This window comes from Colias eurytheme, chromosome 28 (genome assembly GCF_061535395.1).
Source record: "Colias eurytheme isolate Ceu_HAF_F1 chromosome 28, ilColEury1 Martin Lab GWU primary, whole genome shotgun sequence".
Taxonomy (NCBI): Eukaryota; Metazoa; Arthropoda; class Insecta; order Lepidoptera; family Pieridae; genus Colias; species Colias eurytheme.
In genome coordinates this window covers 1,216,636-1,244,369 of record NC_143007.1, presented here as the reverse complement: position 1 = coordinate 1,244,369, position 27,734 = coordinate 1,216,636, and the positions used below count along the sequence as shown (strand labels likewise).

General features: G+C 34.1%; 1 protein-coding gene across 2 annotated transcripts in view; it reads left to right on the top strand.

Moving 5' to 3' along the window:
* Nucleotides 1-18,636, top strand: part of LOC149896446 (S-adenosylhomocysteine hydrolase-like protein 1) — a 32,633-nt gene extending 13,997 nt beyond the window's left edge. The window contains exons 2-10 of one of the 2 annotated variants that reach the window (XM_090117489.1): nt 9,600-9,802; nt 12,105-12,243; nt 12,682-12,852; nt 13,364-13,496; nt 13,959-14,085; nt 14,483-14,560; nt 15,086-15,265; nt 16,335-16,502; nt 16,961-18,636. In XM_090117489.1, the coding sequence (XP_089973615.1) occupies nt 9,600-9,802; nt 12,105-12,243; nt 12,682-12,852; nt 13,364-13,496; nt 13,959-14,085; nt 14,483-14,560; nt 15,086-15,265; nt 16,335-16,502; nt 16,961-17,119 (1,358 nt within the window). In that variant the 3' untranslated portion in view covers nt 17,120-18,636. Of the gene's footprint in view, nt 1-9,599; nt 9,803-12,104; nt 12,244-12,681; nt 12,853-13,363; nt 13,497-13,958; nt 14,086-14,482; nt 14,561-15,085; nt 15,266-16,322; nt 16,503-16,960 lie in introns of both variants that reach the window. The other variant, XM_090117488.1, reaches the window with a different exon arrangement.
* The last annotated feature ends 9,098 nt before the right edge of the window (nt 18,637-27,734 follow it).

Below are 27,734 nucleotides of genomic sequence, written 5' to 3'. Positions count from 1 at the left end.
TGCCGGTGAACGATGTGAGGAGCAACAAATTTTTTTTTTATGTTTCACTACCGAAAATCGACAGTTAAGCTGGCGTGGACGATTTTCTAGCAAACCGGTTTCAAAATTAACTCTAATTTTGGTTTCTATTTTGTTGCTGGCTCTGTACACTGTGCCGGTGAACGATGTGAGGAGCAACAAATTTTTTTTTATGTTTCACTACCGAAAATCGACAGTTAAGCTGGCGTGGACGATTTTCTAGCAAACCGGTTTCAAAATTAACTCTACTTCCGGTTTCTATTTTGTTGCTGGCTCTGTACACTGTGCCGGTGAACGATGTGAGGAGCAACAATTTTTTTTTGTTTTGTTTCACTACCGAAAATCGACAGTTAAGCTGGCGTGGACGATTTTCTAGCAAACCGGTTTCAAAATTAACTCTACTTCCGGTTTTTATTTTGTTGCTGGCTCTGTACACTGTGCCAGTGAACGATGTGAGGAGCAACAAATTTTTTTTTATGTTTCACTACCGAAAATCGACAGTTAAGCTGGCGTGGACGATTTTCTAGCAAACCGGTTTCAAAAATAACTCTACTTCCGGTTTCTATTTTGTTGCTGGCTCTGTACACTGTGCCAGTGAACGATGTGAGGAGCAACAAATTTTTTTTTTATGTTTCACTACCGAAAATCGACAGTTAAGCTGGCGTGGACGATTTTCTAGCAAACCGGTTTCAAAAATAACTCTACTTCCGGTTTCTATTTTGTTGCTGGCTCTGTACACTGTGCCAGTGAACGATGTGAGGAGCAACAAATTATTTTTTTATGTTTCACTACCGAAAATCGACAGTTAAGCTGGCGTGGACGATATTCTAGCAAACCGGTTTCAAAATTAACTCTACTTCCGGTTTCTATTTTGTTGCTGGCTCTGTACTCTGTGCCGGTGAACGATGTGAGGAGCAACAAATTTTTTTTTATGTTTCACTACCGAAAATCGACAGTTAACCTGGCGTGGACGATTTTCTAGCAAACCGGTTTCAAAATTAACTCTACTTCCGGTTTCTATTTTGTTGCTGGCTCTGTACACTGTGCCGGTGAACGATGTGAGGAGCAACAAATTTTTTTTTATGTTTCACTACCGAAAATCGACAGTTAAGCTGGCGTGGACGATTTTCTAGCAAACCGGTTTCAAAATTTACTCTACTTCCGGTTTCTATTTTGTTGCTGGCTCTGTACACTTTACCAGTGAACGATGTGAGGAGCAACAAATTTTTTTTTATGTTTCACTACCGAAAATCGACAATTAAGTTGACGTGGCCAGTGTTATTTTTGGCGCCAATGAAAAAAATTCAAAATTTTCACTGTTTTTATGCAGCAACAAATTAGCAACAAATTCATCTGCATTTTTGCAACGATCCATCCCTTTTTCCGATTTCTGCACGCTACCTTAACGTTAAGATAGAACTGTTCCTGATTTTCAGCGAACGGGTTGAGCAACAAAATCGTCATTATAGCAACTAATTAGCAACAAATAAGCAACAAATTCTGGTGTTGTTTTTTTTTAATTTCGCTAATTTTTCATCGCCAGCTTTACGTACCTATAGCTTTCCACTCGCGGCTTCGCCCGCTTTGTCTAAAACCTAAAATTCTATACTAAAACCTTCCTCTTCACTCTATCTATAAAAAAACCGCATCAAAATTCGTTGCGTAGTTTTAAAGATTAATACAAAGGGACATAGGGACAGAAAAAGCCACTTTGTTTTATACTACGTAGTGATGATATATTATAGTAGCTGTGCCCCGCGGCATTGCTCCGCTCGTATTGGTCTTTGTGTGATGATGTATATTTTTTCGAAATGTACCAGAGGCTGGGTTCGATAGTAATTGAATGAAGGTAATGAGAATGTACTGCGATTCTACACAACAGCCTAATTTTAATTTTTCAAATCGAACCCGTGATTCCTGAGATTAGCGCGTTCAAGCAAGCAAACAAATTCTTCAGCTTTATAATACAATAGATGAATAAATCGCGTTTTAAACCCGTTTAAAACTATTAATACGCGACAGTTCCACGTGCAAAGTTTTCATCAATTTATTCAGCTTTCAGCTATATTTCTGCTAAACCTTCGCCCTTTGCCAAGTATAAATAGAATCGAGATATTTTCAGGGATATGTATTTAAAATGTAATCAAAATTTGTTCCATATCACGCGTTTGGAATAGATTTTTCAATACTAGTTGTAGCCCGCGGTTTCATCACTTATAATACCACAAGAGCTTCAAAATTATCGGGTATTTTCCGATAGGTTCGTTGCAAACAAATGAAGGAGTCGAGTTTTTTGTCAAGGTTAAAAAATCACGAGCGCGAAGCGCGAGTGATTTTTCCTGAAAAACTTGACGACTTTATTTGTTTGCAGGGAACCTTAAGGGAAATGCCAGATAATTTTGAAGCTCGTGTGGTATTCGGGGGATTATTTTTCCGTCCCAAATGTCGGCCAATAATTTCACAATTGAATTCAACCTGTCAGTTTCAGAACGACCAGAGAAAATTTTCAAAAAAATTATCAGTTTACTACCATGTAGGTTGTACCACGTGTCGTCGAATGGTGCAATTCTATTGGTCGATATTTAGGTCGGAAAAATAATCTATCTTATATATAAAAATGAATCGCAAAATGTGTTGGTAAGCGCATAACTCGAGAACGGCTGAACCGATTTCGATAATTCTTTTTTTATTATATTCCTTGAAGTACGAGGATGGTTTTTATGTAGAGAAAACGTAAATATGTACCACGGGCGAAGCCGGGGTGGCCCGCTAGTATTATATATTTTTCTTTCCCTTTAGGGTGCTTTTCCACTAATAATGTGCCAGGATGTGTTAGTAGTGAGAAATATGTTTGTAAATAACCAATAGTATCGCTTAAACTAAATGAAGCGTTTATGATTGGTTCTTTACAAACACATTCCTCGCTACACATCCTCGCACATTATTGGTGGAAAAGCACGTGGTTCATTTTTGAAAAAAAAAACGTTTGCGTTACATGTTTTTTCCTATTTTTTTATTCCAAATCTGTGGTGTGGTTTTGCCGTGGATGCCTTACAAACAGACAGACATGCATTAATAATATTTTTATGTAATGTAATAACAATTGACTAAAGATAAAAAAAGATGGAGTAAAGTATACGATTACTTAATTATCTCAACGTATTCTTTTCCCTTTCCATATAAAATTATTTTACTGCCCTAAAGGCACGTTTCTGAACTTATTTCTGAACGTAATAAAAGAAAATAATGGAACAGATTATACACAGTCACGGTGTATAGCTATTATTTGTATTATTAACCGTAACTAAGTTAAAATGGCCGTGGTGAAAGATAAGGCTTATCAGTGTTTGTTTTTAAATAAAATTAAAGCAAAAATATAGCTTTTATTCAAGTAACTTACTCCGACATATTGGTTTATAGCTACGTCGCATATTTTTTTGAGTTGTTCTTAGCAAGCCCTTTAATTTGATACCCATATTTTAATTCATTAATAATAATTGGTTAAACAATCCATACTAATATTATAAATGCGAAAGTAACTCTGTCTGTCTGTCTGTTACTCAATCACGCCTGAACTACTGAACCAATTTGCATGAAATTTGGTATAGATATATTTTGATACCCGAGAAAGGACGTACGGTAGGTTTTATCCCGGAAATCCTACGGGAACGGGTTTTTCTCTGAAAACGCGGGCGAAGCCGCGGGCGGAAAGCTAGTTTCTCATAAATCTTTCGCATTTACTACATTATGTAATACAGGTAAATTAGCTTGGAGAAATTTTTGCATATGTAGTGGTGTGTATATTACTCAGATCTTAGAGCGCGTTTCCACTATATCGTTCTGGCCTATACAAAAATGTTTCGATATCCTAACATTACTATTTAATTTTATACTTATTCCTAGCAACACTTTTGTTTTCAATAAAAACAAGTTTTTATTTGAAAGAAAATGGTTTTGACTTTATAAAAAAAAATATATCATTCAATTTTACGTCCTTGAGCAAACGACAAGGCGACTACCGTGAAACAATAAAATATCGTGTCCATAATAATTTGTTTCATAATTAATATTTGACCATAATAATTACGAAACAAAACAAATAAATAAATCGTCACTTGATAGTGGAAAGTGGAAACACGCACAAAACCAGAATAAACCAGTTTACGCTGTCCGCAGGTGCCACGTGCAGTCGTTTGGTACCGTTAGAACATAAAGCACATTTCATTCAAAAATTATAATTATTATGTACGTAGTTTAATTGATAAATTTTGTATTTGTTGATTGTTGTTATTATTTGTTATTATTGTTATAATATTTGTTGAAGTGAATTACATGTCCCGCAGCCGGAGGCCCCAAATGAAAACTCAGATGTACTTAAAAACTACATTTAATAGCTAAAATGAGACTTTTACACCCATGTCTGCACGATGCAGACCGGAGTTAAAGAATGAATTTATACAGTTTAATAATTATAAAGACGTAAGCTTGGATGCTAACTAAGGGAAATCGCATCCACATTCTATTCCCGTGCGAACGGCGTATTCAGCAGTTTTGTATGAAGGCAGGGCCATAACTAGTGTTTAATTTGTGTGTAAGTGTTGTAACTTTATATTGTTAATTCAATATGGCTCCAGTGTTAAAACATGGTCAAACTAAAAATAAAATGTTGTTTTATTTTATTTGCTGACCATACACTACTACAAACGCAAAAATTTCTCCAAGCTTATTTACCTGTACATAAGGATGATAAAGCTTTGATAATTATGTCACTTCAATACATACCTACATAGTAGATATAAAACAAAGTCGCTTTCTCTGGCCCTATATCCCTATGCATGCTTAAATCTTTAAAACTACGCAACGGATTTTGATGCGATTTTTTTAATAGATGGAGTGATTCAAGAGGAAGGTTTTAGTAAATAATTTATTAAGTTTTAGACGAAGCAGGCGAAGCCGCGGGCGGAAAGCTAGTATAATGATAATGTGTGAAAATTTACGTCAAAAACTGACAAATATTTTGATCAGAGACAATATCTTCTGCTTTTATTAGGAAGTAGCAATTTCCGCTTCCTCTAAATTAGACTTTTTAGCATTCAAAGCGACAATGGTGTCGTAATCCGACTTAAAAAAAGGAGGATGTTCTCAATTCAACTATTTTTTCGGCTTATTTGTTAGCTCAGAACTATCGACTGTGTGAACTGATTTTGATGATATTTTTTAACGAAAGCTTTGGGTGTGGTTAATTTCGTTCATTCATTCATATTTCTTCTCTGAACTTCTCATTCTTTCACTTCTTATTTAATTCCATTGGTCAATATTATCACTACATAGTATAAAACAAAGTCGCTTTCTCTGTCCCTATGTCCCTTTGTATGCTTATATATTTAAAACTACGCAACGGATTTTGATGCGGCTTTTTTTAATAGATAGAGTGATTCAAGAAGAAGGTTTTAGTATATAATTTATTAGGTTTTAGACAAAGCGGGCGAAGCCGCGGGCGGTAAGCTAGTATGTATATGAATAAACTTCACATTTAAACGGTACATTAGTCAATACATTATTATATTCCAGTAATAGATATATAACGGTTCGCTGGATGCATTGTGGTATCTCTAATTAATTGAAACTCGCTCGTGTGTGATATCGGTCGAGTATTGATAAAATTGATCTGGGTTTGATGATAGTTGCATGGCAATCGTTGTTTAGCAATGCGAAATTATCTATACTAGTATTATAAAGCTGAAGTTTATTTGGTTGAATATGCTAATCATAGGAAATACGGGTCCGGTTTGAAAAAAAAATTCAGTATTAGATAACCTATTAGTCGAGGAAAGTTATAGGGCTGTGTTTGATGGCGCTAAGACAAATAGGAGCGAAGCAATGCGGTTAAAACTGCGGGGTACAGTTTTGTAAACACGTAGGTAAAACATTTTTGTAGAAAAATAACTTCGAATCATAAGTCTTTATAACATATAATAGGGACGACAAAATTGATTAAAATAGTTTTCCAGTAACCAATTTATTAAAAAATTAATAAATTGGTTACTGAAAAATGGACGGTCAAATTTGACAATAGAAATAGGTTACTTAAAAAAGCGAGACAAAAATGGAAACTATAATTTATCTTTTCCTCTATTGTTTTAATATCCAGAGCCTCACTAATAAAACATTTTCAATTTAACCATATATATGTTTTGTTTCTTTTATTCTCTACGTATTTGTCAAAAGATAGAATGAGACAAAACATTCTTTTGTGTAGAATAGCTGACCAAGTTATCCCGTTTTTACTTGAAATTTCAAATACGAATTTAAAACACTCCTTAAATTTCCCAATGGTCATGTAACTTTACTTTTTCTTTAAAGCCTTACCTTGACACAAATAAACAAGAAAAAAGTGTTTACGAAATCGGTCAAGTGTGAAGTGGTTGACGAGTGTTGCTATAAAGGAATAGGGATTCTTTTAGATATGTATTATATTATAGACTAGCTTCCGCCCGCGACTCCGTCCGCGCGGAAAAATTAATATTTATTTATTTCTACGTATTTTTCCGGGATAAAAAGTATCCTTTTTTATGCCCAGGATAATAAGGTATAATTATACCAAGTTTCATCGAAATCGAACCGTTAGTTTTCACGTGATGCCTTCACATACAGACAGACAAAAATTTTTTTTATCACATATTGCACGCCTCATAAGCGAAGCGTTGAGGTGGGTACTACTGTCACTTCGCGCAAAACATCTGATTTTTCAAACTTAAAATGTCTTTATGTATCATACATTGCACTTGTAAGATAATACATACACACACATATTAAGAAAAAACACTATTTTTAACGTTCATGATATTTTTGATGTCATTTTTGTTATTTAAACTAGTTAAAAAACAGTTTAAAAAAGTTCTGTCTTGGACGTCCGTGTGTCTGTATGTGCGGATCCTTTTTCTTGTTAACACGATAGCGACCGAAATACTTTACTAATCGAGTCTTTTTTTTTCTCTTACGCTTGAGTATGCTCAGGAATAGAACCCTTTCATTTTTCAGGGTCTGATTCGATGTGGTTTAATTGTTATTAAATAAACAAAAATAATAATTAATAAATATTTATTAAAAAAAAAATTATGAGGCGTGCACTTTTGGATTTTCCAAATTATTTGGGTTTGGTATCGATCCAGTAACACCCCCAACTATTTATTTTTTCAATATTTTCAATGTACAGAATTGACCCTTCTACAGATCCATACTTATATTATAGATGCGAAAGTAACTCTGTCTGTCTGTCTGTTACTCAATCACGCCTTAACTACTGAACCAATTTGAATGAAATTTGGTATAGAGATATTTTGATACCCGAGAAAGGACATAGGATAGGTTTTATCCCGGAAATCCTACGGGAACCGGTTTTTCTTTGAAAACGCGGGCGAAGCCGCGGGCGGAAAGCTAGTATACTATAGATTCGATATACAGGTGTCCCGCTATTGGTGTACTATGCTCTATGGAACTAATAGTTTGGTATACCTACGCTGATTACATAAAAATGATTTGAAAAAAATGACGTCAGAAATTTGATTTTATTTTAAACTCTTTGTTTACAACCCTAGCTTCGCGAAACTGGCTTATACGGCTCTGCTAATGTGAGCATTGTGTTTATGAAAATTACCACGCGTGCGAGTGGTAATGGTGGCGGGTTGTTAGGGGTGTACACATAGAGTTTTAAGAATTCATCGAATAGAAAAAAATGCGTCTGGTATTAAATTAGTATTTTTTACATAATCAGTGTATGATAAACTACGAGTTCTATTATGTTTAGTACACGTACCGCGGGATAGTCTGTCTAAAGATAGAATATCTAAAGATGATGTTTCTTACGAATGTTGAATTATATGAACACTAAAGCACATATATAACATAGAAATATAGGTATATGTAGAAATGCCTACCACCGGAATACTAAAACATACAATACCGGAGGAAAAAGAACCAAACTTGAAGAAACGTCACTCGATAATATCAGGGAGAAGTGATTTTTGTAAGTTCTTAATATAAAGTCTATAATAGAAAATAGTAATGTACTATGGTATCTTATTTAAAAACAGGTGCATACTATTGAAAATTGTAAAAAAAAGTTTATTTTTTTCAAATATTGTTTAAAAGAAGTCTTAGTAAATTTATTATCGATATTGGGAGGTAGTTAACGATAAATTATTACAGAAATTAAGCCAATCGATTGCGTAAAAACTTTAATCCAATTGTTATAAGTTATCATAGTACGCTTGTCCATACGTTCGTATGAATTTCTTCCATATATCATTTAGTGCATACCAAAATAAAATATACTACCTACTACTGTGCCTAGCGTTATCCCAGTTCACTTGGGGTCGGCTCTCCTCGTCATTCTTCGCCAGAGACATCGATTCATGGTCATAATAAAGATATATTAGGTTTTTACATTAATAATAAGTGCATGTGGGGTTCTTCTGTACCAATTTTTTTTAGGTTTTATTCGTATCTTTCCATGAATATAATCAATGTAGGTCAGATAAATTGTTCTGTAATACTTTCATGGCATATTGTATACGTTGTATTACTTCCATTCCACGAATACAACCAGAATGACGTCAGACAGGCTAGCTCTATTATATGAACTCAAATTTCATCCCAAAGCCAGTATAGTGTACAATTTCATCCGCTGTTTCATCAAAGCGTCCACTTCCGTGAATGCTGTCAATCGATAAACTAAAATTAGTAGATACTAGATATGTATTCATCTCGCTTTAATTACCTGTAAATGAAAAGGATGCAGTTTGTGGAAAAATAGTTCTGAATTAATCAAGAGATCGAATTTAGAGAACTTTTGCACGTTTTAATAAAATATAGTTTAGCTCTTCAGAAAAAAGGTTATAGTGTTTTGAAAACTTCGAAATATCCCGATGTAGAATAAAATCTGTAGTAACTAAAAGTACTTTTTGTTCAGAAGTCAGACTAGTTTCGTCAAACCATTATAGATAGGGCGAAGAAAGTTTAGGATTAAATATCGAAGCCCTAACCTTCATAGTTCTCATTTCGCTGATTTGCATAAATATTAGGGTCAAATAGGTCGTTTATAACACAACAGTTCTCTCTGGGAAATTGGAATCGTTCCATGGCTCATATACGGATAATATTTACTGGTTATTGCAAGGTATTAAATACAAGATAGAGGTAAATAAGCCAACAATATACAAAACGTGTGCTTAACGTTGTTCTACGTGTGACCAATACAATCAGTCAGATCACATACTTATCTCTTCAACTATAATTTTCCTTTTTTTTTCACGTTTGGCGTTAATTTTTGTCAAAATCAGTACAAAGATTTCACGCATGCAGCATCAATAAACATATCTTGAATGAAATGATTAGGGTATTCTCTTTTCATCAGCTATATTCAAAGTTAATGGTTCAAATAGCAAATTCAATACCACCGTCTTTTCATCAGAAAATTGAGTATCATCGATATGCCCATCTATTATAAAACTTTATGGTCCAATTCAATACCATAAGCTCATCTCTTCCCAAATTTAAAGTTCCTCTTCCCATCATTCCAGGGTCATCATCCGATGAAGATGAGGGTGTCCAACCCCACGAGAAGGCGATCGCGGCCGGCCAGCCGAACCCTCCATACTGCGTGAGGAATGTGGAACAGCATGGGTTCGGCAGGCGGGAGATTGAGATCGCGGAACAGGAGATGCCCGGGATTATGGCTCTGCGGGCTAGGGCGAAAGATGATAAACCTTTGAAGGATGCTAAGGTAGGATTTATATAAGTTATTGGTATGTTACGAACACTAATCATTGCAATTTTTAATAGATCTATTATGGACTTCTGCAAGGGAGCGAGCGAGTGAACATATATTTATTTATTTATTTTCCTCAAAAACTTACAACTACAGTTACAAAGTATTACATAGTATAAATTGGAGAGGACTGGTGTCTGCGATAGGCAAAAGCCTGTAATGCAGATCGCCAGGCACTCACCCAGTCGAACCGCTTAATATTTGCTTAGTAACATAATATTAAAACATGATATAAACCGTTTAGAGGTGCAAAATAGAGTACAACAGAGAAACAAAAGGGAAATATACTTGTGATGATTGCCATTACCTTAATTAAAATGTACCGCATGGTTTGAATTATAGGCATTTATGCTTATAAGCGTTACTTTTTAAACATAATTTGCAGATTATTTTATATTGATTTATATTGAGATTATAGATGGCGACTATAAATGCAGGAAGAGTTTATAATCATGCTAAATTGTTAGCCAAAAAGCGCATAAATGGCGCATCTTTAATAAACCTCAGATGTGGCATTTCGGATGACAGAAGTTTTCAAAAATAATAAAATTTCAAGCGAACTTATTACCGATTTTCCTGTAGATTTTGCTTCTTTTACAAATTGTCGAATCTTCTAATTATAGTCAATGATATTTTATGTATAGATACGTTATATACTCACAATATATCCAAAAAAAATGCTTCATATGCAGTGTCAGGCGCACACAAATACAATTTTCATTTTACTTAATTTATTACATTGACAGACTGTATAAGACAGATGGCTCTAATAAAATGATATAAACAAAAAAGACAAAGATAGTTTGTCACTTCCGCGCAGGTTTAAGCAAAAGTCATAAGAATTCACCAATTAAATATAAATAAACAAATAGTTGCCATGGTAATTGGCATAGACTAACGACACAGAAGGTTCAATGTTATAGATGTTAGGTTTCCTGCACAAGTAAATAAATGTGACAATTTCATTTACTATTTTATGATACTTAGTTATGATGTCGTATTAAAATGAAAAAAAAAAAAAACTTTTTTGGAGATATAACTATATTAAGTATTTATTACTAGCTGTGGTGTTCGTTTTCGGTCATCATCATTTCACCCGATAAACACCCACTGCTGATGCAGTATGCTCAGCAGTGGGTGTTTATCTGTTATATGGTAGTCCTCCTTATAGAACTCCATAAGGACCGATCTTACGCTATTCGTTTCAAGGCAGTCCCCGAAACCCGTACAAGGTCATCACTCCAACTTGTAGGATAATAATTATAATAATAGTGGTGCCTAGATGAAAAAAATGGATGAAATAAAAGAAAGGATGAAGTATAAGCCTTTTTTATCTAAAACACAAATAAAATTTATGTTCAATAGCTATTTACAGAAAAGCAAATAGCATTTTTCGTCAGTAGCGATAATCTTTTCTTTAATGTATACGTATATTCAACATCATTTTTGCAAACAAACATTTTTGCCATCACGATTTCATTGTATATAATAAATAGATATATTTGTTAATTCTATGCACTGTGTGGATTTAAATATTAAAATAATCAAGTATTTACCCAAGTCGAAATTAATAAAATAACCGTTCTATTTTCAATAATCGTATCTACATGATAATCTTTGAACACAGTGTACGCTAGCTTTGTCACACTAGTGATTGAAGCAATGTTTTATCCCTTTCATTATTTCAATACACGTGTCAAGCAAGTGTCATTCATAAAGAATTGTAAATTGTTATTTTTACTCTTAAACTGTAATAATTTAATATATTTTGCTGTGATATAATATTCCTTTATCTTTCTTTATTTTTTTGCACGAATACGTGCACTTTCTGAACACACAGGAAGGCATTTTCGACAACTTTAATGTACATATCGGCACATGCGTTCACTGGGACCGGTGACAATCTGACTGATTGCATTGGTCCCAAATAGGACCAATTCACGGAATCAGTTTTGGTGCGTTGATGACGTATCTACCTCTTGTTTCTATATATAATATCATTGATTATAGTATGTTTCAACTCATTTGTCTTTTTGATCATTATTACCTTCAATATTATATGAGTAATGAGTATATTATACCTAACAAAATGATATTTGAATTTGATATTTACGAGTCCCGCCTCGTGATCGAATTTTTTCTATTCTTTATAAAGTTGTAAAATGATATTTTTTAATGAAAACGTCTTCAGATATCACTTTTAAATATAGGTCTATACGTAACAAAATAATAATGATTATCATTATCACGTCTTCAGATCGTCGGTTGCACGCACATAAACGCGCAAACAGCCGTACTGATAGAAACTTTAGCAGCGTTAGGAGCGACCGTCCGCTGGGCGGCGTGTAACATCTATAGCACGCAGAACGAAGTGGCCGCTGCGTTGGCGCATGCGGGTATGTTTAAAAGTCAAACTCAGATATTTATTCAAATTTTTTCAAATTTAATTTCATTCATTCATTCATTCATTCATTCATTTCATTCATTCATTCATTCAGATATTTATTCATTCAATTGAACTTCTTCTAGAAGCACTTTTGAATCGTCACATTTTTAACATTTGGAAAGCAGTATCTATGGAGATGAACCGGCAAGAAACTCCATAGTTGCTCTATTAAAATCATGTCAATATGTAACTGCATATATCATAATAATGATGTCAAAGAACTATCCTGTGCTTCTTACGCGACGACTCTCCACTTTTTCATCTTTCATATATTCATGAATGCTATAATAGGCTCTCTGAAGTAATACATTTTATATATACGAGCAAATAAACATATTTGATATGATTTATCTTCTACCACTCACAAACTACCCTCAAATTCCTTTAGGTTTCGCGATATTCGCCTGGCGCGGCGAAAGCGAGGAAGCGTTCTGGTGGTGTATAGACCAGTGCTGCACTCCGACTGGGGCTTGGCAACCCAACATGATACTAGATGATGGCGGTGATGCTACACACTTGATGCTGAAAAAACATCCCACGGCGTTTAAGCAGATAAAGGGTAAGTTTAGTGTAAAGAAGAATGGTTATAGTCATGTGATGCATAGTCACGTGATGCATAGTCATGTGGTGTATAGACACGTAATGCTTAGTCACCCGATGCATAGTCATGTCATGCATAGTCACGTGACACATAGTCACGAGATGCATAGACATGTGATGCATAGTCATGTGCTTCATAGTCACGTAATGCATGGTCATGTGAAACATAGTCATTTGATGCATAGACACGTGATGCATAGACAATTAATGCATAGCCACGTGAGGCATAGTTAAGTAGTTAAGTGATGAATAGTCATTTGATGCATAGTCATGTGATGCATAGTCATGTGATGCATAGTCACGTGATGCATAGTCACGTGATGCATAGACATAATTTATATAGGTAAAACTATAAAAAAAAAGATTGAGTTGCATCTGTTTTTCTATTAATATTATTTTTTGTTTCAGGTATATTTTATGAAATTTTAAATCGAGGGTACTTTCTAATAAATTATATGTATATTTTTCAGGTATAGTAGAAGAGAGCGTGACAGGTGTGCACAGATTGTACCAACTCAGTAAAGCGAATAAACTGTGCGTTCCCGCCATGAACGTGAACGACTCTGTGACTAAGACCAAGTTTGATAATCTGTATTCTTGCCGGTGAGTTACTAGGGATATTTTTTTGTTAAATGAATAATTAAGTTAAGTTAAATTGTGTAGTGAAGTGATTTAAATGTCTACAAATTATCATTTAATACAAGAACTACTCGATCGAATTTAAAAATTATTTTTTTATAAAAAGCTAACTACGTGTAACGAGTAACAAATTGCACATTTCGTATTAAGGAAATAATAAATAATCTTATTAATAAAAAAAAATTGTTACTGTATCAATGACTAATGTGTGTGGCAGGCACAAATTAGCAAAAATAAAAATTTTACCCTATAAAAACAAAACAATATAAATATCGTTTTAAATTTGAATCTGAAACTGTATCTATAATTGTATCTGTATACCTGTACCTATAACTCACGTACCCATACCTATATCCGCTTCCACATCCGCATCCGAAACAACATCCGCATCCGGATCAAATGTTCACACCAACGCGGATATTCCAGGGAAAGCATAATAGACGCGCTAAAACGCAGCACGGATATAATGTTTGGCGGGAAACAAGCGGTCGTGTGCGGGTACGGGGAGGTGGGGAAGGGGTGTTGTCAAGCGCTCAAGGCGTTGGGCAGTGTGGTGAGTAATTTATTTATTTATATTAATGTTAAGGAACTTTCTGACTAACGAACTAATTCAATTATTAACATACCGACTGACTAAGTAACGAACTAACTCACTAACAAACTAACTTTATTAGCATACAGATTAATATACAGATTCATTCAAATAGAAATTACCAAATAGACTTACGAAATAATTCAATTATTAGCGAACTCACTGACTAAGTAATGAACTTACTCACTATCGAACTAATTCATTTTTTAGCGTACCGACGGTAGTCAGTCGGTACAGGTCAGTAATTAACTATTAATTGAATTCACTTAGTAAATAATTCATACCTTAACTCACAGATCACTAACACACTCAATTGTATCTATACATAGATAAATAACTCAATATAAATATATTTCAGGTGTATGTAACAGAAATCGACCCGATTTGCGCGCTGCAAGCTGCTATGGACGGTTTCAGAGTTGTCAAATTGAATGAGGTATGATTTTTATATTGACGATATTAAAACATTTTGTGCGTATTCAATTTGGATAATAAATGTGAAATCATGTGTACTGAATACTGTATTTTTTTAAAGTTTCACTTTTACCACCGTGATTTCATATGATAATACCAGACAATACTTTTTTTTGTTTTTGTTACTTAACCGTCTTAAAGTAAAGTTTAGTTTCATTTAACTTTAATTAGAAACCCTATTCAGTCGTCGTATCGTACAAAAATATTGTACCCTCATTCTCATCATCCTCATCATCTAAAACTAGCTTTCCACCCGCGGCAACGCCCGCGCAGTCTAAGAAAAACCCGCATAGTTCCCGTTCCCGTGGGATTTACGGGATAAAACCTATCCTATGTCCATTCTCGGGTATCAAAATATCTCTATACCAAATTTCATGAAAATTGGTTCAGTAGTTATGGCGTGATTGCGTAACAGACAGACAGACAGAGTTACTTTCGCATTTATAATATTAGTATGGATTATTTTACATACATTAATTTTTATCAGGTAATCCGCCAAGTGGATATAGTTATAACAGCAACAGGGAACAAGGGTGTTGTAACCCGGGAACACATGGAGCGAATGAAGAACGGCTGTGTTGTATGCAACATGGGGCATAGCAACACGGAGATAGATGTTCATGCTTTGAGGACCCCTGATTTGCTGTGGGAGAGGGTTCGCAGTCAGGTAGGAACAACATAGGTTGCAACAACACAGGTTGCAAGAACATAGGTTTATAAATTTATAAAGAATAGAAAAAATTCGTTAAAACATAGGTTGCAACGACAAACTACATGGGGCATAATAAGAAGTATAAAAGGTCGTTGTCGCGTAACAAAGACCAAAGAATCATACGTTGCCACCAGATAACACAGGGCACAAAATAGATCGCGAAAGCACAGGGTACAACAACATGGTTCGTAACAACATAGGACAAAACAACATAGTTCGTAACAACACAGGGCAAAACAATATAGTTCGTAAAAACATAGGTCGCAATAACATTGGTGGTAACAACATAGGTTGCAACAAAACAGGTGGCAATAACACAGGTAGCAACAACATAGGGCACAACAATATAGGTTGTAACAACACAGGTCGTAACATCACACTGCACAACAACACAGGGCAACGCTAGCCAAAGTACTAAAAACAGGAAAGGTTTTATTTTCCTTCGATTTAATTGGCTGATACAACAATAATTGGATACTCTATACCTGTATAAAGGTCTATTCAAATCGGAGAGTTATCGCCGTGGGTAGTTCTATCTCTATGGGCACGCAATTAAATCTCTTATGCGGTATATTATAGAGACTCTAATCGCGTACCGACCCGAGTAAACCGATTGGTATGCGATTAGATTATCTATAACTAGTTTAATGCCCGCGGCTTCGCCCGCTTTGTCTTAAACCTAATAAATTATATACTAAAACCTTTCTCTTGAATCACTCTATCTATTAAAAAAAAACCGCATCAAAATCCGTTGCATAGTTTTAAAGATTTAAGCATACAAAGGGACATAGGGACAGAAAAAGCGACTTTGTTTTATACTATGTAGTGATATACTACGTAAGAGATTTATTCGCGTACCCATTGGGTTACAGCTATCGTAAAGTATAACTCTCCGGTTTGAATGTGCCTTTATTTAACGTAAACATATTACAATTGGTCAACCAAGACCTTACACAAGGTGTCCCAAAAACAAAATTCAAAATTAGTACAATAAAATAATCGTTTTAATCAGCTCTTTTCGCAGGTCGACCACATAATATGGCCGAACGACAAGCGCATAGTGTTGCTAGCTGAGGGTCGGCTGGCGAATCTCTGTTGCTCCTCGTTGCCATCCTTCGTTGTGTCTGTGACTGCGGCAACACAGGCGCTTGCCTTGATTGAATTGTATAACGCGCCGCAGCATAGATATAAGGTGGGTTTTCGTTCATTCATTCCATATTAATTCGGGTTCTCGTTTTATTTTTATAAATTTATTATGGCCATTTTACTCATTAGGTTAAGTACTTTCGATATCAGTTTAAAGTTTTTTGATATCTGTAATAGTTACGGAATAATCGCCTGTGCACACTTAACGATTACACCCTCTATAGCAGCATAGATATAAAAGGGTGACTATATTTTGTAAAACAACAAGATGGCTGTTCTAACGATAAAACCGCTTGTTTCCACTTTTGACGACAGTTTATTTATTTGTATTTATACTTTTACTTATTATGTCCTTATGTATTTTGATTTCATGTAGTTGCGCTATTTAACAATATTATTTAAAAAACAACCTAAATAATTATCATTGAAAAGGTATTTTGATTTGAATATTTGCCGTATTGACTAACATTATATAAAAATAATCTTAATAATTATCATTTAAAGGCGGACGTCTACCTCCTACCAAAGAAAATGGACGAATACGTAGCCAGCCTCCATCTACCGACATTCGACGCACACCTCACGGAACTTACAGACGAACAAGCGAAATACCTTGGCCTCAACAAGGTCGGCCCGTTCAAACCGAACTACTATAGATACTAGCATAAACACTCCAGGGCAAGGAAGTCGAAGAAACGGACGCCCGAGAAAAAAACTTAGAACCGTCACTGGCAACTTTGCATGTGTCAACTGTCAGCTGTCAAATCATTTTTTTTAATAATAGCTGTCAAATGTCAATGTCATTGTATTTTTTTCATCGCTGCCTTGAAAAAAAAAGCTTAGGACTGTCACTGTCAACTTTGTATGTGTCAACTGTCAGCTGTCAAATGTTTTTTTCTTTGTAGCTGTAATATGTCAAATTATTTTTTTTTTTGCAACGCCGCGATCAGAGGCTGAAACGTCAAACGGTTGTTCGATTTTTCTGGAATGTCATGTAAAGATAGTAAATACGGTTTATTACTTAGTTGATTCAAGTTCTAAATTGAATGACTTTTTTGTCTAGTTGTTTTTAAAAAGGTAATTGGCATGAAATAAGATGTCAGTATTTTTAGTCTATTTAAAATAAATTGAAGTTACCATATCAACCCACCAATTATGCTAAAAATATAATTTATGCTGCTTATGAAAAATTATTAACAATGTTTTATATTTTTAATACCGTCTTTAAGCATTTTTCGTGGAGTCTCAGAGTTGCCATTTTTATGAATTATTATTTTATAAATTGAATCTCTGTTTTAACTTATTGTTACCAGATATTAAAGTTTTATTTTCATTTAAATTTATTTATACATTGTATGAATTGAAAGTATTATTTTTATACTGTTTTTGTTTAAAAAAAATTATGTTTTTGAGATTTCTCACATAATGTAAATTAAAAAGTATTATTTATACATTCTTTTTATTAAGTAATTAATTGTACGGTAGTGAATTTTATGTCTCATAAAATGCCATTTTTAGTAAAAAAATGTTAAGTTGTAAACGATATATTTATTTTAGATATTGTTTTATTTAATTTATTTTAAGTCGTGAAATTGGTCATATTTTAATAATTTTAAACCGTGTAAGTTAGAGGGGTATGTCAGTATTGCTAAAAAATGTTGTGTGGTTTTATGAAACCACGGTAAAAGTGAAACTGTTCGAACGGTTCCGAACACTGCTTTGTGTAGCGCATGTCGCGTGACGGTCGGCTGCCGAGTAGGTATACCTACTTACAGTAGCGATACACGCGACATGCGCTACACAGACCAAACAGTTTGAGACGATGTAATAAAAGTTTCACTTTAAAAATATGTTTTTGCCAATCAATGTGACTTATTAATAATATACAATAATATTTTGTAAAGGAGATGATTCTTTAAAAAAAAGGTAAAACATTGAAAAGAGGGAAAAATTTGGAATGAGAAAACGTCAATTAAATGTATTATAATATTATAAGAAATAACACGCGAGGCCGGGTTAAATATTAGTTTAAATGTAATTACTAATAAGAATGTACTGCGATTCTACACAACTGCCTAATTGATGTAGGTAGTTGATAACAAAACGCAGCAAGTCAACGACTATTAGCAAAGTGAGGGTAGTTGGGTCGAAGGAAAGCGGCCTTAGTATTCGACAGCTAGCATGTTCAGACATGAATTAATGACAACTAAATTGCCAACTATTCATCCACAAAAATATTAAATCAAAAGTTACGTCTAACAATATAATAAAAATTAACTATTGAAAAGAACTAACGGTACTACAACTTACATAATATATTAGTTTCTTCTTTTATAGTAGAGCCATTTTTATAGGCAACATTTGACAGTTCAACAAAATTCAACAACGTAACCTAGTAACGACGACATAGAATAACATGATATTTCGTTTTGTTAGAACTGCACATTTGCTTAACTTTTTTCAATTACGATTACATATTTATAATAATAATGACCGATGCAACTAATTTTAAGATTTGATTTTACTGATAAACCATTCTAAACATAATAAACATTTTCTTATTTAAAGAACTGACGTCGCTACAATTTTGTGTCAATAAACCTTTTTTCTTTATAAATACCAGAGACGTTACTCTAAAAATCGAAATCTGACATCTAGAATCGAATGCATTGGTTACTTGGGAATAAAAATCATCATAAATTATTGACATGTGTTTCAAGTTCGATTGACAATTGTTTCAAGTCCGTATCGATTAATTCGCTTTAATCGATGTTTTTAAGCAGGTTACCACCCTATGAAGATAAAATTGATAGACGTCAAATGTTGCCTATTAAATTGGCTCAACTATAACAGTAAATATATTCCATTTATCTATACTAATATTATAAAGAGGAAAGGTTTGTATGGATGGTTTTCACGCATAAACTACTGGACCGATTTTGATGAAATTTGGCACAGATAATCTTTAGACCCTGAGAAAGAACATAGGCTACCTTTTATTGCGAAATATGTACCACGGGCGAAGCCGGGGCGGACCTCTAGTCATTCATAAAAAAATTTAAAATTGGCTTTTTATCCCTATTAATATCGTATGAAGTGTGATGCAATTGCATACTTGCAAAATTGCATCATTATCAATCTACTATTTTAGTCATTCAAATAATTATTAACATAAAAGAGGTAAACGTTAAAAATATGTAATGACGATACAAAAATTCTTCTAGAATATATTTTTAACATTTACCGCCGATTCCGAAAGCAGTATCTATGGAGAAGAACCGGCAAGAAACTCCATAATCTATACTAATATTATAAAGCTGACGAGTTTGTTTGTTTGAACGGGCTAATCTTAGGAGCTTCTGGTCCGATTTGAAAAATTATTTCGGTGTTAGATAGCTCATTTATCGAGGAAGGCTATAGGCTATATATCATCACGCTAAGACCAACAGGAGCGCAGCCACGCGGGTGAAATCGCGGAGCGCAGCTAGTCTTATATATAAAAATGAATCGCAAAATGTGTTGGTAAGCGCATAACTCGAGAACGGCTGAACCGATTTCGATAATTCTTTTTTTATTATATTCCTTGAAGTACGAGGATGGTTTTTATGTAGAGAAAACGTAAATATGTACCACGGGCGAAGCCGGGGCGGACCGCTAGTAATTAATAAATGTTTGATTTTAAATAAACTATATTAATAATGAATTTTACAGATTCATTACTCTGAATCATCTCTTTTACTATATTATTTGCTAAAAAGGGTTGCCATTGAAAATATGTGATTCTAGATTAATTATGGGTGTGCTTTTTAAGCTTAGAAATGTAATAAATAATATCAATGATTGCAAAAATTATTATTTAAATGCTCTGGAATTAAAAACTATTAAGATAAGCTTTAATGTAATAAAATTTTAATATTTAAGGGCTGATTTTTCAATCCTTGGTTAAAAACTATTCGTCGAATGTATAAAACTACTATTTAAAAACGTATTCTAATTGCCTGTATTTGACAGTTTACGTGACGTTTTAATATTATCGTGTAATACTCTATTGGACGGATAAGTTTTATCCAAGCATTGAAAAATCGGCCCTAAATATAATAGCTAATGTATTTAACATTCCTGCTTTCTGTTACCTTTAAAATAGTCGACTGTGTTTTTGTTAAAAAAAAATCGTACAAATTTTTATTTTTTCTGAACATTATAATTTTTTTATGACACAAATTTTATTTATAGGTATATAAGGTATTTTTATTATTTCGACGTGTAATAAATGGACGAAGTTTATTTGTTGCAAAAAAAAAGATGTTCGTGAAAAACTTATTTAAATTATAATTTTGAATTTGAAGTAAAAATGGCGCCAAATACTTCAAGCACTTTGTACTATACAGTAATACATGTAATTGATCAATTTTTACTCTTTTTGAGCTTTTAATAAAAATCGAACTTTCTAAAATCTGAAGTGGAAATTGTAACTTGCCAAATAACGAAGTATTTTAAACTGATTCATATTCGTAATATTATGCAAAATAAACATCATGATTGTGTATTGCTTTTAAAAAATGTTAAATTTATTTATTATTCTCTGAAAATAGGACTTAACAAATAAAAATGTATTTCTTTGTTGTTGTAATATGTCATTCAAACTATTATATTGGTGTGTTTATTTAATAAATGTCACTTTTAATCAGTTGACAGAAAAAAAATAGTTTAATGAGCCCTCTTCACAATGGGCAGCGTTGGCCCAACTAATGATGGTCGATGTTTGCCGCCATTACGGCAATTATGAATAAACATCTGCAATGACGGCCGACATAGAAATTATCTGTCTTACCACAAAAAGCTTTAGACAGGGTTTAACTTTAAGCGCAGGTTCTCTATAATCTGGTTTTGTCGTATTTCACATAGACAACTATTAAAGTGACAGATCCCTGGTTTAAAGTTAGACTGTGTTTAAATTGTTTTGTGGTAAGACCATTAGGCTCTATACTATCGTGATTGCATCTACTCGCCCAACGTTGCCCATGGTTAGGGAGCCAGGTGCAAATTTGGTTAACTATTTCCTCTCAAGAGATAATTCGTCAGACGCATGAGAGTATAGTATTATAAAGCCTCGTGAACGTCAGCTGGCGCTCGGTTGGGGGGGTGAGCGGTTGTAGCCTCCCACGCACATAGGAAAAAAAATACATTCATTCATTCATTTCCTCTCAGCTAAAAATTTGTCAAATTGTAGCTAACCCAATATCTCAACGAAAAAAAATAGTCAGCTGGTTACAACATGGTGTATTATACGTCAGCTGGTGTCTCGAACATGAAAGTTAAATTTAAAGAAAAATTTATTTTCCGTTATTTCCTCTCAAACAAAAATTTACCTGATGATAGCTTATATGTAACTGTGGATAAATATATATGTCAGCTGGCTGTATCTTGGTGGAAAAACCGTCAGCTGATACGGGAGGCTACAACCGCTCTTTCCCCCAACCGAGCTCCAGCTGACGTTCACGAGGCTTCATAATACTATACTTTGATGCATTTTACTAATTACCGCTTGAGAGGAACTTGGTCATAAAATCTGCTGCTGGCTCCCGGACCACCAATGTGTTTAAAGATAACTTTTAATCAGTAATGTCTCAATGTAATTATGCAAATAGGATATATTGTATGAATAGATCTGTAAATGGTATATTTTATCTGTATTTTTATTTGCTGATGTTGTCATGCTCTGTGTAAAAATTAAAAATAGAATCTATGACGTCACTAGACAGCCTAATAATTGTAATTAGTAGTAGTAAGATTGTTGCCATGTTTTCATAAATAAAGATTGAACAAATTTACTTGGTTTTATTTATCCTATATTATTTAGTGGAGTCCCGCGGGTTCACCCGCGTAAATGAGGTTGCCTTATCTTAATGTCGGGAACAGTTTGCATATCAGTATATAAAATATAGCATAAGCTAAATCTTAATAATTGAAATCTATTAGTCAAAATCGGTCCAGTCGTTCCCGAGATTAGTCGGAACAAAAAGACAGATGAAAAAGTGGTGCATTTACACATTCTTTCGATAGCGAGGCAAATAAAATGCACATGAAAATAGTCTCGTCTTCCTGTTAAAAGACAGTTTTCCCAGGTCAAATAAGGAAGACGAATATGTGAACAGTTGTTCGCGATTCATTACCTACTACGATCACTAGTATGGCGATTGTCAGTCCTCTTGAGTATATTGGCATAAGCGTGTTAATAATAAAATAAAGATTAAAAAAGACGTGTGGCACTCGGGGACTGCCGCGGTAAAGCTATTGCATGCTATGCCTTCAAGCCACACCTCCGTACCCGTCGGAGTGGGGAGCGTGAGGTTTTTTCGTTACGGAATTTCTCGATTCGGTCCCCGCGCTCAAGGCCCGCGATAGAAGCTATGTTATAGCTTAAAATTCAACTACAATGTCTTTGCTTGTAAATTCGCGCCATTTTCCATTCCGAATATTTCTAATAGATGACGCCACACGTTACTTGGATCGCGATTTATATATTTTTTCCGTGGACGATATAAACAAAATTCCTCTTGTAGTTACTATAATATTATGTACTACTATCAACCTTTCTTGAGAATATGCTTATTCTTTGAATTTTTGAAGAGTCGGTTAACGATATTTCGTTCAACCCGGCTTTATAATAACATTCCCGTTCCTGAGGGATTTCCGGGATAAAAAGCATAAAGTCTATGTTTTATTCTGGGTCTTCAGCTACCTACCTATGTACCAAATTGTTATTGTAATCGGTATTTGCTTGAAAAAGTAACATACATCCATCCGTGATCCATCCTCACAAACTTTCGTATTTATATTGTACTAGGTTTCAGCCCGCGGCTTCGCCCGCGCGGTCAAAGAAAAACCCGCATAGTTGCCGTTCCCATGGGATTTCCGGGATTGCGTCATTTTTCCGGGATAAAAAGTAGCCTATGTCCTTTCTCGGGTATCAAAATATTTCCATATCAAATTTCATGAAAATTGGTTCAGTAGTTTAGGCGTGATTGAGTAACAGACAGACAGACAGAGTTACTTTCGCATTTATAATATTAGTATGGATTAGAAGGATTAATTATCTACAACTAGGTATTTCCCGCATTGCTAAGCAGCAGTCTTATCGTGATGATATTATATTATAGCCTTCCTCGACAAATGAGCTATCTAACACTGAAAGAATTCCAAATCTAACCAGTATTTCTAGAGATGAACGCATTCAAGCAAACAAATTAATCTTCAGCTTTATTATAAACTAGATTTCCGCCCGCGGCTTCGCCCGCGTTTTCAAAGGAAAACCCGAATAGTTCCCGTTCCCGTGGGATTTCCGGGATAAAACCTATCCTATGTGTTAATCCAAGTTACCCTTTATATGTGTGCTTAATTTCATTGTTATCGGTTCAGTAGTATTTGCGTGAAAGAGTAACAAACATCCATACAAACTTTCGCCTTTATAATAGTATTAAGATGCTGTTTGGGATTTGTTTGGACTTTACCTAGTTTGCATAACATAAGTTTTTGCCATGTGGACTTACTATGGTTGAATTGAATCATGCCAATACGCCTTCCAAGCCAGAGGTCGTGGGTTCGATTCCCACCCGGGGCAAATATTTGTGTGATGAACATAGATGTTTGCTCTGTGTCTGGGTGTTAATTATCTATTTAGGTATTTATTTAAAATTATTTATATGAATGTTTATCCGCCATCTGGTTTCCATAACACAAGCGAAAGCTTAGTATGGGATCAGATTGTGCCGTGTGAAAATTGTCCTGATATATTTATTATTTATTTATATTTAATATGCCATCTTACTTTCACGTCTAATAGTGTGTGCAAAGTGTGCCGTTTTTGAAGATCGAATGTTGTGTTGGTAACCTATCTGCACCTTTTTTACATTGAGTTAATAATGATGTAACTATGCTTTTTTTAATTGTACCTATGGTTTTAAATGTTGGCAACGCAACGCAAGTATTTGAAGTGAAACTTCTTTATCGGGGTTGGAAAAAAATTTAGTGTAACATTTTTTCGTTACGCGTGACATTTTTCCGTTACGCGCCATCTATTTCTTATCCCTACCACGTGTGACTCGTCGTATTTCTGTAAAGTTGCGTAAGTATAGTAAATTATTTTTTGAAAAATAATGTCATACTAATAAAGTAATGTCAACTGCGTCTATTTATTTTATATATTTACTTTTGTAATTTTTATATATTGGTTCACAATAAAGTATTTTTGTTGTTGTTTGTTGTTGTTGTCATAAAGAAGTTTCACTTCTTACGTGTGTACACTAGTACACGCACACATTTTATTATCAAGAGAAGAAATACATACATAACAACAATTGGAAATTTTTATCAAGCATGCAAAACATACGAATAAAGTTTATTTTCTTGTAATTACCTATATTGATCACCTAGAATAGGTAGTTCAAAAACAATGTAAAAATAATTAATAACTATATGCTATGACGCTATTGTCATAATACGCGCCAATTTTAGATTATCAACAGATAACATAAGAACTAAAGTAAATGCCGTGTAAAGATGTACAGATAACGAATTTCGAGAATCATTGACTTGGAAAATTAATTGCATTTTTGGACTATGTTATATGAATATTTAGTTTCCGTTGTATATTATCGCAAGTTTAGACCTTCCTTAGACTAAGGTTAACATTGGCTTTAATATTTTCAAACTAGCTGTACCGCGCAGTTTCACCCGCGGGCGCAATGAACTATTTTCATAACTTATGTGTTATTCTGGTACATAACGTATATTGCAGTAAAGTTTCATCCAAATCCGCCCTGTAGTTTTGTTGTGAAAGAATAACAACAAACATACATCCACCCTCACAACTTTCGAATTTATAATAGGTAGGTAGGTATTAATTATTAGTAGGATTACTGAACACTTATCGATAATTTGTCACATAACTATATGTAAGGAAGTGTGAGAGAAAACTGGAAATATATTTTTTAGAACTTGATTTTTGTCTATTTATTACGATTTATCCCATAAACTACTACATTTATTGAAAAAAAAAATAGTTTACTAGCCACTATTATACTGTAAGTAAATAATTTGAAGTTATACAAAAATTATTTAAATTAAATTAATATAAAATCCAAAAGTTCTTAATGAAACTGCACAGTTATTATTTTATTGCATCGGTTTATTATTATACAGGGTGTAATAGTTAAGTGTGCACAAGCGATTATTCCGTAACTATTGCAGATATCAAAAAACTTTAAACTGATATCGAAAGTACTTAACCTAATGAGTAAAATGGCCATAATAAATTTTTAAAAATAAAACGAGAAATAACCAAAAATGTTACATTAAACGCTCCCATACAATTTATTTCCCATACATTTTGTATTCATAGTAGATTTTCGAAGTGACGTCCTTATTGTGCAATACAATGAGGAGGTCTATTTACAGTTTCTAAATGAACTTCCCTCCAAATTTGCGAAGTAATTAAAGCAGAAAACCAAAAAAAAACAAAAAAAAAAGCTAAAATCTTTCATATTAAATGTATAGGTTGATCCAAAAGTAATGATAATTGGGTATTTCCTGTGCACATAAAAATATAAAATAAATGTTTTATGCTTGCTCATGTAATCACTAAGTTATCACAAAAAAATTATATCTACAGGCCACGTTTCCAAGTATTAACATTAATTTTAATGTGAACAGTGCGAGCCAGAATGTTTCCCGACGAAAAGAAGAAACAACGATTCGACATTTAGAGGGTGAATTTCTAAATTTTTAATAATAATAATAATAATTCATTTATTTATTGAACATCCTTGGTCCACTTGTTAGTAACAATATTCTTATCCTAGGTTAGTAACAATACAAATTTTATTCCAGTTAATATGTCAGTACTTATTATGAATTAAATTAATTTTCATTAGATAAAATATTTTTTTTTTCATTAACATCAAGAACATAAAAAAAAAAAAAAATTAAAAACATAATACTACTCATGATATATTAGAATTTCACGGAAATGTTCTAATATTGGCGAATCCACCTTGTCGCACAACACTTTCAGAATGCTGTTGCTGCTGCCACGAAGTCTTTTTAGCAAAGATGCAGTCTTTTTTCTAAGGAGCGCGGAAAAGCTGTCAGTTTGCGCTTGAGCGAACATATTCGAAGCTGAGCAATATCGCGGCAGACGCAACAGCATTCTAAATCCATTATTATATTGCACTCTAATAGCCCTAAGAGCTTTATCTGTATAGTTGCACCACAGACTGCCCGTGTAGAGAGTTTGGCAATACGCCTTAAATAAAGATATTTTAGCCTCCTCACTACAGCGAGCAAATCTGTGAGCAAGCATATTACAGCGCGCCGCCAGCGCTCTACGTTCTCGCTCAATGTCTAACCGATCTTGTTGGTCCTCAGTAACATAGTGCCCAAGATATTTAAATTGCGACACCCTTTTTAGTATTTTCCCATTTAGGGTAATTACGGGTTCATATTTGACGCATTTACGAGGAGCTTTAAATATAAGGTATTCACATTTAGCCACATTGTATATGAGTCCATGCCTAGCCGCATATTTCTCGCAACAAAGTAGCAGCTCCCGTATAGAACCAGCAGAAGGACCCAGCAACACCATATCGTCGGCGTAGCTGATATTATTTACACTAACACCATCTACCCAACAACCCACTGGTTTACTGCTTAGCTCCGCAATCAGCTCATTCATATACAAATTGAAGAGCTTTGGGGAGGTCAGTCCACCCTGTCTAACACCACACTGCAGCTTATACGGCTCAGATAGCTTGTTCCCCCATTTGACGTTGTTCACTTGGCTCTCATACCAGTACTGCATAGTAAGAAGAAGCTCACGTTGCACGCCCGCTCTCTCCATCTTCTCCCATAAGAGGTCATAAGAAACTAAATCAAAAGCTTTAGAAAGATCGAGAAAGCAAGCGTACACCGGAGTATTTTTTGACGTATAATATTTTACGGTCTGCTTTAGGCTTAAAATAGCTGTTTCTGTAGACAGCCCTGTCTGAAAACCAAATTGTGCGTCATGAAATTTTAGTGTTTTGCTGAGCTCCTCATTAAGCAAGCTATCCAAGATTTTCGCTATAATGGTAGCGAGCGAGATAGGTCTATAGTTGGTGTGGTCGGAGATATCACCCGTTTTATTTTTAATAATAGGAACCACTATAGTTTTCGTCATATCTCTAGGTAAGTACGCATGGCTCACACAAAGAGAGTAAAACATGGACAAAACTCTAGGTAA